The sequence below is a fragment of the Barbus barbus genome (genome assembly GCF_936440315.1).
Source record: "Barbus barbus genome assembly, chromosome: 1".
Lineage (NCBI taxonomy): Eukaryota > Metazoa > Chordata > Actinopteri > Cypriniformes > Cyprinidae > Barbus > Barbus barbus.
Window position 1 is genome coordinate 10,540,890 of NC_136729.1, and position 13,955 is coordinate 10,554,844.

The window sequence follows — 13,955 nt, forward strand, 5'->3', positions numbered from 1 at the left end:
CATTCACATAAATAATGTTCTGTGTATTATAAGCACGTAGGGTTGGGAATTGTAAGAAATTATACAGTTCCGGTTCTGCCTATGATTCCAATTCCGATTCCATTAACTATTAAACTATTCCATTTCTATTCAGTCAATTACATTTTTATGACCGCAAAAAATAGTCAATTTTGTTTATTTATACATGTGTATACATGTGTACAAATTCCTTGTATGTGCAAACATACAGTACTTGCCAATAAAGTTCTTTCTGACTTCTGACAATTTCATCCGTGTTTTCTGCGTTCTGGTAATGCTCCCAGTGCATTATTTTTAAAACCGAAAGTTATGAATTTTGCACAGTTCTGGTATTTTTCAGAAAGCAGAATTGGTTCTGTATAAGAACCACTGATCTATATAAATATTCTCTATTATAGATCAGTGATAAGTACCTTTCTTGGTCCCTAACCTTGTAAGCGCATGCTGAAGCTTCCATATATTCCTCTGTGGTGTTATCATTATAGTTGTGCTATAGACTTCCCTATTCTCATAGAATTAGAAGGATTCTTTAAACTTTATAATTTTCGTCCTTGGTGTGAACAGGCCTCAGCAGTCTTGTACTTGTATCCAAAAATAACTTTTTTTGGGTTAAGGAAAAGTGAATTGCGAAAAGATAAATTTTTAATGTTCTTTTAAGGGGATCATTTGACAGTAAAAGGTTCAAGAAAACCAATGTGACAGTTGCAGCGCACTGTGACGGTCACATCTGACTTCTCCCTATCTCCTCATGTCAGCATATTTTTATCTCATGTAACCTGCAGCAAAGAAAGAAATGATGGGGGGTGGAGGGCTTGTTTGCCAAATGGGTAAACATTTATTTACGTCTGGCAGTGAAGCGTGAAGTTAATCAAAGTGATTATCTGGTGTAATCATCGTCATTGTCTTCAGGCCTTGCCGATAAACCGTGCCGCCTGTATTCCTACTGTAGTCGTACTATAGCGAGAAGCAGCTTTCTCTGCCATCTGGATCCAAGCTGCATGTCATCCTCCTGCATGCATTTTAATCACATCTTTCTCTTCTCAGCTAGTTTCAGTTTTGTTCAATGAGAGGCAGTAGATATTCCCACTTTTGGTAATACACAGCTCCGAGTTTTGACAGAAAAGTGTCAGTTGTGGCTGAGCTATATGGTAATAAAAAGTGAATATTTACTCTTGCATGTAAATGCATGCCAGGAAAGCTAAAATATCTTACATTTCTAGCTGGTGTGAAGGCATGTCACCATGGAGATTGATCTGTGTCAAATCCTGTTTTCCACTCTTTATTTTTCTTTGTGCAGGAGAGGAACTTCCAGGTCAAATCGCAGTGCATAAGAACAGAAAGGACCCCAGAGCGCTGCTGATCACACTTGACATCGCAGGCCGGAAGCAAACCTACAGTCTCCAGTGAAGAAGTTTTATTAGGGGGGAAACACACAGTTTGAACAATGCAGTGTTTAATAACTGAAACATTCTATTAAAAGTGTTTCTATCAAATGTTAATCATTCATGAGTTGTATATAGAGTGAATGTTGTTCTCTCTGTAACAAACAACAGGACCATACACTCCAATCTTTGTCAACAACTTGGGCAACTAATGAAAGTCAGTCTTTGTTTTAAACCTCATAATGCCCATATATTTGGGCCACTTTGACTTTTCATGTAAAGCAGTGGAAGAAATCTCATTTCCTACTTGAGCGAATAAAGTAAAAGCTACCATGAAATCTAAGTAGCCTACTCGGTTTCTATGTTCTTTTATAAAAAGGTTTTATATTTACCATAAATGTAACACTAAAGCCTCCTGAGTGCTTTTTGTTTCACAAAGATTAGAGGTCAAGTTATCTTACTCAATCACACAATGACGTCAATTTGCATAAGTCTAGAAACTTAGCCAATGAAGACCGAGCATTCACATAGTGATAGCAGACAAATTAATTACGACAATATTTTATAAGATTGGTTGCCTTTAAGCACTCAGTTACATTGACAACTGTCATAAAGAAATATCACCTGAATGCCACAATTGTCCAATCAGAATAAAGTTTTCAGGGATTCGTGTAAGAACAGAACCTGTCCACTAGGGGGAGCCTCAAATATTAGCTTAATTAGCTTAAAAACGTGCACTTGGCGGCCAACAAAACCTTGTTGGAATAGCAGTCAGTGATGCCTCACGCTAAATAAACTGCTTTTGTGTGGAAAAAGCTGATAATATAGGCATGACATAACAAAACAGTTTTTTGTGTGTGTTTTTTTTTAAAGAGACGTGACAGTTTTGCCTCAGATATGATTTTTCTTTTTAATATATGGCACTTCTAGATGTTCCAGTATCCACACTTGCAGTCTTGCCCTTAACGTGCACGTGCACGCTTTAGAGTAGGGGTGCGAGACTGACCCAGGTCTTAAAAAAATCAATCATGCTAATATGAAACCATCTTTTATTAATACAGTAGCGTTCAATTTTAAAAATGTCCACAGAAGAGAAACTGATAATCGTTGGAGAAACATTTCATTTAAGGGCCTTTAATATTCCATATCTTACCGGCACGTTTTGTGCTGTTTTAACAACAAATACTAACAAGTCAAATGACCATCGGCTGATGCACAATCTTATTTTATGCAATTAATTACAGGGTGAAAGAAAGTGGAGAGAACTAGCATACTTAGTTTCAACGTAATTTATCTCTTATTAGACCCATTGTGTCATTTTTAGCAAAGCAAAAACAAGTTCGGAAAATGCCAAGATATAAAAATTGTATTCGACACAAGACAATTACAAATTTGAAACTGTAATAAACAGCCTTAGAAACTGAATTGTTCATTAGGTAAATGGTTAGCTGGTTGTAGACCACTGAAAGACTGCATATTTTTGTTGGCTCTCTCTACTCCAGGCGTGCCGTGTTTCTCTTTAACGCGTTTTAAAGAGCACGTATAAAGGTGACACGGAAAGAGAAGCAGAAATCAATTACAATTATTCTCTGTTGACAAAGCAATTAAACCCAGAGCGAAGAGCTAATCCAGCCGTATGAGGCTTATCACAGGCGGCCGCAGATTTATGATGGCCACTGCAGCAGTGTGCATGTATAGAGGGATATCAAGACCGAAGACTGAATAATAACTTACCGATGTTATTATATTACTTGTTTAACTGGTTGGGCACTTTATAATAACTTTAATCAAAAGCCGTTAAAATATAATCTTTAACAGCTCATTACAGTCAAATATGAATCGATTTAAATAGCCTAGGCTATATATTATCTGTTATTCTATATATTGTCTATAGTGTATATATATCTATATATATATATTGTATATAGTGTCTTCAAGTTATTCATGCAAGTTATTCTTCCCAATAATAATTATTATTCATAAAGATGCTATATTCAATTCAGTGCTTCTCTGTTGAAAAAATAAATGAAATGGTAGGCTACTCCGGGGCATGATGCTTGAATGCTCAATGCAGTGTGGTTACATCGAAGCTAAAAATAGAAAATTACTCCTTTGTCTTGCGTAAAAGTTTAACAAATGAGTGCCTCCACTCCTCTGAAAACCTCGCCCACTTTTCACTTCAACAATGTGTGCCGGTGACTCATGACGTGTGACCTATGAAGCATGAGATCCATTACTCAAATACTATAGAAAATATGCTATAAAAGTTTTTATAGTAGTGTTTCATAATTTTCAACTGTTTGGTTGCAGACATAGTCATTCATGTAAAATATAAGCAACTTCGTTCAAATATCATATTTCCATGGCCTTATCTAAATAAAAAAGCCAGGCTTGATGCAGGTCTGTGCATTGGATGTAAGTAACCTAAACTTGATAAGATGTAATTAGAAAACTTAAAATGGGCCTGTTATCTGTTTTTAATAATATTGCATGATGAAAAGTCATTAGATTTATCTGTATGTATAGGACTATGCAGTCTCCACGATGCCTGCGTCTGCAGAATGTTCTCCGTGCGTCAGATGAACATCTTTACATAGTCCTGAGGGACAAGTTTATTAATCAGTCACGAGCCAGTCCGTCCCCAAACATAGTCTCGCGCTGCCTTGTGTGTGTCACGAGCTCAAGTCTTCGCTTGTCGCCCCTTTAAAAATCAGAATTGAAGGCCAATGATTTATTAAAGCCCTATTATCAAGAAAATGTCATGCGAAGGGTACCTTGCCATGCACTGACGCAAACCCGATCATTCCCACGGAGATATAGAAAGCTTTGCACTTTGCACAGCCAAACTCAGTCTGCCTGCCGTCTTTCCAGCCGTTTTCTGCTATTAACCCACATTTGTTGACTCTGCACAAATGGTAAGTACAGCACATTCATTACTTTACGCTTTACGTGTTTTTGCTGTGAACAGTTTACTGATTTAGAGCAGTCTTGGGGGGAGAAAAGTATTATTTGTAAGTGCACTAATAAACGAAGTGTCGCTATCCACGGTGCTGAAACTTTATAGCATGCGTTTTTACACCTTTTCAACGGAAGGAATTAGTTATGTATATCACGTTAAAAATAAATAATTACAAATGTATAACCTTGGTAGTAAGAGCTAGTATTCATATGACAGCCTATTTATTTTATTTTTTCTTTCTTTTATTATTTAGAAAAGCAGAATATTTGAGCACATTTTAAAGGGTTTTAGGACAGTGGTCTCCTATGGTGCGATGTAATTGTTGGTGTAATGTTCCATGTTTGCACACTTACACCGGGACTGGTGCCTGCCGCAGCGGGGGAAGCCTCGGCCGAGCCCGGCAGCTTGTCTATTGCCCATAAAACCAGGGGATGTGCCGGGGTTGAATGACAGGAGGTAAATGAGGCGTAAAATTAAAGAATCTTTCTCAAATGGTAAAAGCAAGAAGCAAACAGCTGAAAATCAAAGAAGTGGAGCAGACATGTCCAGAAACGGTCTAGCAGAAAATAAATAGCAGAAGTGAACATTTTTGGGTAGGTTTCTGCTGGGTCACTTGGTGTGAAATAGCAGTTAATTATTAGGCTGCGTTAATTATACTGATCCTGTCTAATGTGTATTTAACGTTGCAGGATTTTTCTGAGCACGGGGAAATGTTGAGACAACCGTCAAACAGTATCCCGCCCCAGCCGTCTGGGGGAGCGGCTGGAGCTACAACTACTAACAAACCGGAGAACGGGAACCCGGTGCCCCAACCGCCGCCTGTAAACGAACGGAAAACTTTTTGTCCTTCGGAAAATAAACCGTGCGAAATGGAAGCCAATAAAGCATACGGGACGTTTAAAAACGCCGCGCCTGGACCCACGTTTGCTCCCGTTAATTCTTCCGTCGGTATGGATGGTTCGACCGGTAAAGCCACGCCGGACTTCATGTCTAACAATCAAAGTGCTGTGAGGATCGCGGCGGAGCATAACAACACCACCGGTGACTGGACCCCCATGAGCCAGACCACCATCATCCTGGGCACAGATGGCAATACATCTGTTCTGCCTGGCACCGTGACCGGGGTAAGTGCGTGCCGGAACGTTTCATTTCAATCACCCCTAAAGCTTTCAAACGGGGAGAGTCTTGAGCAAAAACAAAAGCTAGATATTTGAAGTGCCGTAGCAAAGGGATCCAGCTGCAGCTTCGTCCGTTACGACCGTTACAGTTTGAATTTAGCTCGCGAGACCTTTATTTGACCCACTTACGTTTGTAAAAAAAAATATAAAATGATGAGGATAAGGTTGAAGTTTCTAGAGGTTCGTCTCACTCAAACGAAAATGTAATTTGGCGCCGTCACAAGCACTATTATCCTTTAAAAATATATAGTGTTTTATTGTGATATCTGAATTTAAGCTTAGCGATGAGTAGTGACGGTTATTTGTAGCGGCGTGCTGTTGCTATGGTTACCTCTCAGACAAAATCTATTCGCTGGAGTCTTTGGCGAAAATGCGCTGTGACTAACTTTTAGTTTTTCGTAGGATTTTTACCGTTACTGAAATGTTTAAAACACATATGTACTTATATAAATATGTAGTCTAATTTAAGACCTTCGAACCTTTCACTGAGTAAAATAACGGTGTAGTTTCGGTTATGTTATGCAATGTGCTTCAGGAGTAAAAACCAAAGACGTCATTTGTGATATAAGGCTCTTATATTAGTCATAAAAGTGTTTCGGACAAAAGGACATTGTTCTGTAGTCTCTCAAAAGTGAAATCTGTTGCTTTATGATTGGAAATGAGTATGAGCTCTGCATGTATGTGAGGTTTATTGTCCTCAGAGACTGGTTGTGTTGCAGGATCATGTGTTACATAAGAATCTGCTTATGGTACAATTCCCTTTGGGGTGTTTCATTAGAGCCTAGGCCGACCCCTTTATTCCCAGGTCGCGGAAACGAGGCAAAAAAATTGGGGGGAACATTTTTTTTTTTTTTTTTTTTTTTTAATGTTGATGCCTCTTTAATTATATTGACCCATAATCTGATGATTGCCGTGAAAAATGGAATATCTATTAAAATGTGTATAGTAACCAATATCTGATCATAAATACTTAGTGGACTGTTCTTCCAGGAGGAGGATGATGACGAAGGAGATGAGAATAAGGCCCGGGGCAACTGGTCCAACAAACTGGATTTTATTCTGTCCATGGTGGGGTATGCCGTGGGTTTGGGGAATGTGTGGAGGTTCCCATATCTTGCTTTCCAGAATGGTGGAGGTGAGAAACAATCAAGGGGTATCATATTAGGAAATATTTTAGTTTACTACAGACCGATTTTTATCGAAAATGAGTTGTCAATGCGTAGTAAACACACATATAAACTTTCGTTAGAGGCGATTTTATTTTCTGTTACAAAACTAAAAATTCGTTTTATAATTGCACAGATTTTATTTTAATGTGCGAATTATAAGGGCAACGAACGATTATTATTAGGTATTATTTGTACACATTAATAGTGTATATGTGTTATTGTATTGTGTTTATTATTCATTAGCCTATCTTATTATAATATTATAAAATAATAGTATTGTTATATATTATATGTTTATTTTAATTAAAAATATAAGAAAATCTAAAATTACAACTTTAATATGCTCATTGTTGGTTTATTTTATTTTATTTAAGACTCCTGAGTCATGACTTTTTCAATAGCAGCTGTTCTCTCTTATAGGTGCGTTTTTGATACCTTACCTGATCATGTTAGGCCTCGCCGGTATTCCTATATTTTTGTTGGAGGTGTCTTTGGGTCAGTTCGCCAGCCAAGGCCCGGTGTCAGTATGGAAAGCGATCCCAGCTCTACAAGGTAAACTGACGATACTTTATTAATTGATGCTCCCTTATGAGCAATGTTTGTTTGTGCTAATGTGTCATATTAGTGTTTCCAGTGAACTGGTAATCGACTTTCCGACTGCTTTAAGTGTAATTTCTATTATCTGGTTTCATTTCGTTATTATAGGTTGCGGGATTGCCATGTTGATAATATCTGTCTTGATAGCCATATACTATAATATTATTATGTGCTGGACATTGTACTACCTGTTCGCTTCGTTGAAGGAGACACTGCCATGGGCCACCTGTAAAAATGACTGGAACACCGTCGAGTGCAAAGACAAAGACATGCTGCTTTTGGGTAATGATGAGCGTCTCTCTCTCTCTCTCTCTCTCTCTCTCTCTCTCTCTCTCCCTGTGAGTCCACCCCCCAGCACCCCTTTTTTTCTAACTAAAATGCGCAATGCGCAACCTGTATTTCAGGAATTAAGTAGTCTACCACTCAATTTAGGTTAGTCAGTGTCATCCTGCTTTTTTTAATCTCTCCCAAATTGCGTCAAAAGTTCTTTTTTGATGACTTTACAGATTTTTTTTGTCAGCTACAGAAACTGTAAAATCAAGTGCTTTTTCATTTTAGTACCATCATGCAATATGAATAGATTTTGTGTTTTTATTTTATTTAGAAATGTGTCAAATTGAAAAGTGTGATTAGTGAAATAAATGCTGTTTGCTAAGCTTATCAGAATGAGTTTTGCTTAAAATCTAATTTGAATAAAATTTCTGGTGTTTCATTATGCGTTTAATTTAATTTTCTGACATTTTTACGTTTTAATTCGTTTTAAAACGCTTTTCTCAATGTCGTGCTTTTGGTGAATTCAGCAGAAAATCTGCTTGCTTGACAAATTTACTGTAAGAGTTGGTGCAGTGCTGCAGTGAGATGCATTGCCACCTCGTGGCCTGTTTGAATAGGTTTTGTCATCCACATGTTCCTGGATCAACATTGCTGTCCAAAAATATAGACTTAATCCAATCCCTACCCCTAAACCTACCCATAATTTATTCCTGAAGTCAGAGAGAAATGATAGTTGATTAACAAGCGTGTAGAAGCACCTAACCCTAATTGTAAGCCTAAAACTGACATTTCCTCAAAAGTTATCCCTTAATTCATTCTGATTGGTTGATTGGAATGTTGTTCCAGGATCAACAAGGATGTTGATCCAGGAACATGTTGTATTTGGTGAAATCACATTCACTGTGTTTGAGTAGCGCCACAAAATTTGCATGAATCGAAGACATTGTACAGTATTGTACAGTATTACAGTTGTGTGTGAACTGTGTAGGCCTATTTGTGCGTCGTTTGATTAATTCTGTTGACTTGATTTGGTTTAAGACTGTTTTTCAATTAGGCAGTGAATGACGATGGAAAACAGGAACTTTCTTCCACGTTCACTCCAAGTTGTCATTGTTTCTTCTGGCCAGACTCCTGTATACTAAGGGACAGAAACATCACATCAGTCAAGAATACCACATTCTGTTTATCTGCAAATGCTGTTGGGAATTTAAGTAAACTGTTAAATATCACAATGGACAATAAAACCTATGTCAGCCCTAGTGAGGAGTATTTCAAGTAAGTGTGCTTTTCTGTCTATCCGTCTGTCTGAGTATTTAGAGGTGTTCTGTGTGTAATTTTTCAGATGAACTGGATACTAATCGCCCTGATTTCTTGACAGGTATAATGTGTTGCATATTTCCAAGGGTATTGAATACCCAGGTGATATCCGTTGGCCTTTGGCTGCTTGTCTGTTTCTGGCCTGGCTTATTGTTTATGCCTCTTTGGCTAAAGGGATCAAGTCCTCAGGGAAGGTAAGAACACAGGTTGACTATTTTCTCTCCTTATTTCTCCTCTATGTACTGTAGAAGCACAGCAGGCCTCATTCGGGACCAGTGAAAAGATTACTTCATTCAGATGACTTCCTTATTTCAGTCTTCAGTGTCACTGAATCATTCTAATATGCTGATATGTTGCTCAAGAAATATTTATTGTAAACAGTTGTGCTGCTTATAGTTTTTCTTAAAATCACACATTTTTAAGAATCCTTTGATTAATTGAAAATGAAAAAGAACAATGTTTATTTGCAATAGAGATCTTTGAAAAATTATAATTGTTTTTCTGTCACTTTTAATCAGTTTAAGGCTTATTTGCTGAATACAAGTGTTTTACATAAACATATTATGTTATTGAAGTTCTGGATGTTGTATTGGTGAATGTGGGTGTCAAGACAAGTAATTATGCTTCTAAAGTCAGGTTTGGTAATTTATTATATTTATTAGCAGAGTTTCTTTCTTGGAAAGTTTTCCTCAAATAGAATAGGTTAAAAGTAAGCCTTTGTGACATTATTATCATTTGGCAGGAACATCAGACAAAACTGTAAGTGATTAGCAGCTAAATAGAAATATTCCCAGTATCGCAGAGTAAATGTGTGTTTACTAATTTGGCTTACGAAATATTAGATACACTCTAAAAGAAAAAAAATGGTGCTATATAGCACTAAAAGCGGTTCTTGGCTCGTAATCATATGGGGAACCACGTTTGGTGCTATATAGCACCATATCTTTAAAGGTGCTACACAGCACCTTTGTCAAATGGTACTATGTAGAACCATAAGAGGTGCCATATTGCATTGTATTTCTTCAACAAAAATGGTGCTAAACAGCACCAACAGTGGTTCCTTGGCTCATAATGAACCTTTAAAGGGGCTTAACAGGTTCTTTGTATGACAGTGGTGCTATATAGCACCTTAATCACCCCAAAGAACCACTGAAGAACCATACAGGAGCTTAACAGGTTCTGTATATGGTAGAGGTGCTATATAGCACCTCAGTCATGCCAAAGAACCGGCGAAGAACTGCTGAAGAACCACTGAAGCACCAAGATATGGTGCTATACAGCACCAAAAGTGGTTCCCCTATGATTATAAGCCAAATAACCACTTTTAGTGCTATTTAGCACCATTTTTTAGAGTGTAGGTTAATAATGATTTCTAAGCTTGTAAGAAAAGCAAAAGATTGTCGAAATATTGTATATGTGTTTTACTTTCTGAATTTTGGTCAGTAAAAGTCTTTTATATTTCACAAACACATTGTTTGTACCTACATAGTTGTGATGTACATGTACCTTGTTTTCAGGTGGTGTATTTCACTGCCACGTTCCCCTATGTGGTGTTGGTCATCCTCTTGTTCCGAGGAGTCACTCTGCCCGGAGCTGGTTCTGGGATCCTTTACTTCATAACACCCAAATGGGAAAAACTCAGTGATGCCAAGGTAATAAAAAGAATGGTGCATTTTTATTTATTATATTTGATGGTACATATCCTTTCCAGAATGCTTCTTATTTCTCTCCTCCATTGGTCTTTCTTTCTTTCTTTTGCTCTTTTTCACTTTAGGTGTGGAAGGATGCTGCTACACAGATTTTCTTCTCTCTGTCTGCAGCATGGGGTGGTCTTATAACCCTCTCGTCCTACAATAAGTTCCATAACAACTGTTACAGGTAGCCAGCTCTGTCACTTTAGAATACACTACTGTTTAAATGTTAGGGTCAGTAAGATATATTATTTTTTAATTTATTTGAAAGTCATTAATAGTTTTTTTCTGGATATGTTGGTCAAAAGTGACAGTAAAGACATGTATAATGTCACAAAAGATTACACATTGTACACATTCAGTAGACACATTTGTTCAAAGTATGCATTATGGTTGATTATTTATGATGTAAGATTACACAGTGTGCTCTGTCTCTTTGTTTTTCAGGGATACTCTCATTGTGGCGTGTACTAACAGTGCCACAAGTATTTTTGCTGGTTTTGTCATTTTTTCAGTTATTGGCTTCATGGCTCATGAGCTCAAAGTCCCAATTGAAAGTGTGGCAGATGAAGGTAGGTAGTATGAATGCATGTGTTTGTGGCTGGTGAGCTATGATTAACTATGATCAGATGTCTGGTTGCTGTGTTCTTTTTTTTTTTTCTAAATATGCAAAACTCATCATATCGTCATTGTTTTCACTTTCCTCTGACCTAAAAGTCATTTGAACTGTCTGGTCTGTAAGTATGTTCTTTTTTTGTGTAGGTCCAGGGATTGCTTTTGTGGTCTATCCAGAGGCTCTGACTAGGTTGCCCTTGTCACCATTCTGGGCCATCATCTTCTTCCTCATGCTGCTTACACTTGGCCTGGATACTATGGTAATGGAAATCATAAATTGTATGATTTACAGTTTTCTTCAGTTGTAATGTGATCACAGAATAAAATGCAATCAATAACTAAATGGCTTTTCTTTCACACGTTTATTCTTCTCCAGTTTGCCACCATAGAAACTATAGTGACATCTGTTTCTGATGAGTTCCCCAAGTACCTGCGCAAACACAAGCCTCAATTCACTTTGATTTGCTGTTTGTCCTTTTTTGTGCTGGGTTTCCCCATGATCACTGAGGTAGGACATTTACTCTTATTCCCATCTGCAAGAACTTTACCTATATAGTACACTTTAATTAAAGCAGCTCTCTGGTAAACAATACAAAAAACAAGTAAACAGGAAAGTAAATAGACTGGAATGGAATTCCTGAAGCAGATAATTGGAAAGGTCTGGAATTAATGTTAGTTTGTTTGTATGTTTTTTTAATTAAAGTGATTCACTGGGTGATTTTTAGATTAGGTCTAATTTATTGTTATTTTAAATGTGCATATGTGTGCGTGTGTGTGTGTGTGTGTGTGTTTTCATGCACAGAGTGGAATGTACATGCTTCAGCTGGTGGACACTTATGCAGCCTCTTATTCTCTGGTCATCATTGCCATATTTGAACTGATTGGAGTGTCATACATTTATGGTGAGTTTACAAAATTATGATCATTTATCTTTAGACTTACTCCAGTCATTTATTTTAGTGCACAGCAGGGATCCGATTTTTAGGTATTGAAAAAGAAAATTTAAAATAATTAAACAAGCAGGCAACAATGAATAGGTTCAAGTACTAAAATCTTAATGCCCAATTGACTTTCTTCCTTCCTGTATTTGTGGTGCAGGACTACAACGGTTCTGTGAGGACATTGAGATGATGATTGGGTTCCAGCCAAACAAGTTTTGGAGAATCTGCTGGGCCTTTGTCACACCAACTATTCTCACAGTATGTTCACCTTATACCTTATATGACCATTCTTGACACACATGCAGTGTAGTTGCATGCACGAATTCATCCGCACGATTAGTTTTGGTTATTGCTGCCACTGACCCTTCGTCTCTCTCTGTCTCTCTAGTTTATCTTGGCACTTAGTCTGTACAATTGGAAGGTGATGACATATGAGGATTACACTTATCCGACCTGGTCTATGGTTATGGGCTGGCTTATGGTCATCTGTTCTGTCATATGGATTCCTATCATGTTTGTTATTAAGATGCACCTTGCACCTGGATCGTTAATTGAAGTAAGTGAGAGATGTTTGGGTTGTTTTCTATTTCAGTGTTACTAAAAAATGTTCAGTATTGCTTTTCTATAAGTAGATGGCTAGTTTATTAACATTTTAGGAAAAGTGTTTAATTTCAGGTCCTTTCCTCTTTTTTCCCCCCAAAGTTTTCCCATATTTTAATCACTTTATGCTATTGTTTGTTCATTGTATCAAGTCCTGTGGTGTGAGAGCCAGTGTAATTTCATTTCATTGAGATACTATTATAGTTTTACTAATATTTTGAATTAGTTTTTACTTTTAAATGTTTTGTTTTCATTGTAGTTAAAGTTTAGAAATTGTACTGTTTTTGTCCATTTTTTTAGTTTAGTGTTTTTTTTTAATTATATGTCTGTATAGTTTATTCATTTTTATTTCAGTTTAACTGAATGAAAATAAGAAATATTTCCTTGGCAACTAGCTGAAATTAGTTTTTTTTTAGAAAATTAGAAATTTTTAGAAGTTGTATTTTATTTCAGTTAATATTTATTGCAAGTAATTAAAAATGTATTTTATGGTTTTATTTTTATTTTTAGTATAACAAATAACCCTGGTAAGAACGCAATTTTTGCATGCATAATAATTATAAATAATTATCGAAATCTCATGGATAATAAAACAGCATGTTTTATACACATGAACAATGTTAACATCAAAATAACGAATCAAAGTGAGACTTAATTCTATTAAATTTTATTTTTGAAAAAGATCAAACAAACATAATAAATTAATCAATATGTAGGATGCAAACCAAGCACCCAGCATACAATTTAGATGCCCCTTCTCGTTCTCTGCAGCGTCTGAAGTTGGTGTGCTCTCCTCAACCCGACTGGGGTCCATTCCTGATGAAACACCGCGGGGAACGCTACAAGAACATGATCGACCCTCTGGGCACCAACTCCCTTGGCCTCAAACTTCCCCCCAAAGATTTCCAGCTATCAGCCCAATATCAATAATCCTCCTCAATTCCCTGTGAGTGTGAAACTCCCCGAGGCCTCTGAGGGTGAGACCTGCACTCACGTCAAACTCTTTCCCTATTCAATCTCCCCTCTTTTCCATGGCGTTCTCTTTCAGCCATATTCCCCCTCTTCTGACACTTAGAGGGGTTTTTCAGGTGGAAAGCACAGACAACTCCCTATGAATTTTTAGTTTTCTGAATAATTATTCGTAGTCAGTCTGAGCGTGAGTCTTTCGCACACATTCTGATACACCGATCCCAGCGGAACCTTTTTCTCAGAGGC

At 37.2% G+C, this 13,955-nt stretch overlaps 2 protein-coding genes across 2 annotated transcripts in view; both read left to right on the forward strand.

Moving 5' to 3' along the window:
* LOC306887395 (protein arginine N-methyltransferase 3-like) overlaps window positions 1-1,807 on the forward strand; it is a 59,562-nt gene extending 57,755 nt beyond the window's left edge. Inside the window, exon 16 of the mRNA XM_079445081.1 lies at window positions 1,316-1,807. Coding sequence (XP_079301207.1) covers window positions 1,316-1,425 — 110 coding nt within the window. The 3' untranslated portion in view covers window positions 1,426-1,807. The remainder of the gene's footprint in view (window positions 1-1,315) is intronic.
* Window positions 1,808-4,850: 3,043 nt separating this feature from the next.
* LOC306869747 (sodium- and chloride-dependent glycine transporter 2-like) lies at window positions 4,851-13,670 on the forward strand (the record flags this gene model as incomplete). Its single annotated transcript, XM_079416644.1, has 16 exons — window positions 4,851-4,913; window positions 5,049-5,483; window positions 6,528-6,672; window positions 7,127-7,258; window positions 7,412-7,585; window positions 8,704-8,851; window positions 8,955-9,087; window positions 10,411-10,545; window positions 10,668-10,771; window positions 11,032-11,156; window positions 11,347-11,459; window positions 11,576-11,707; window positions 12,002-12,101; window positions 12,298-12,398; window positions 12,529-12,696; window positions 13,512-13,670. The coding sequence occupies 16 exons, from the start codon at window positions 4,851-4,853 to the stop codon at window positions 13,668-13,670; spliced, it is 2,367 nt and encodes a 788-aa protein (XP_079272770.1).
* Between the last annotated feature and the right edge of the window lie 285 nt (window positions 13,671-13,955).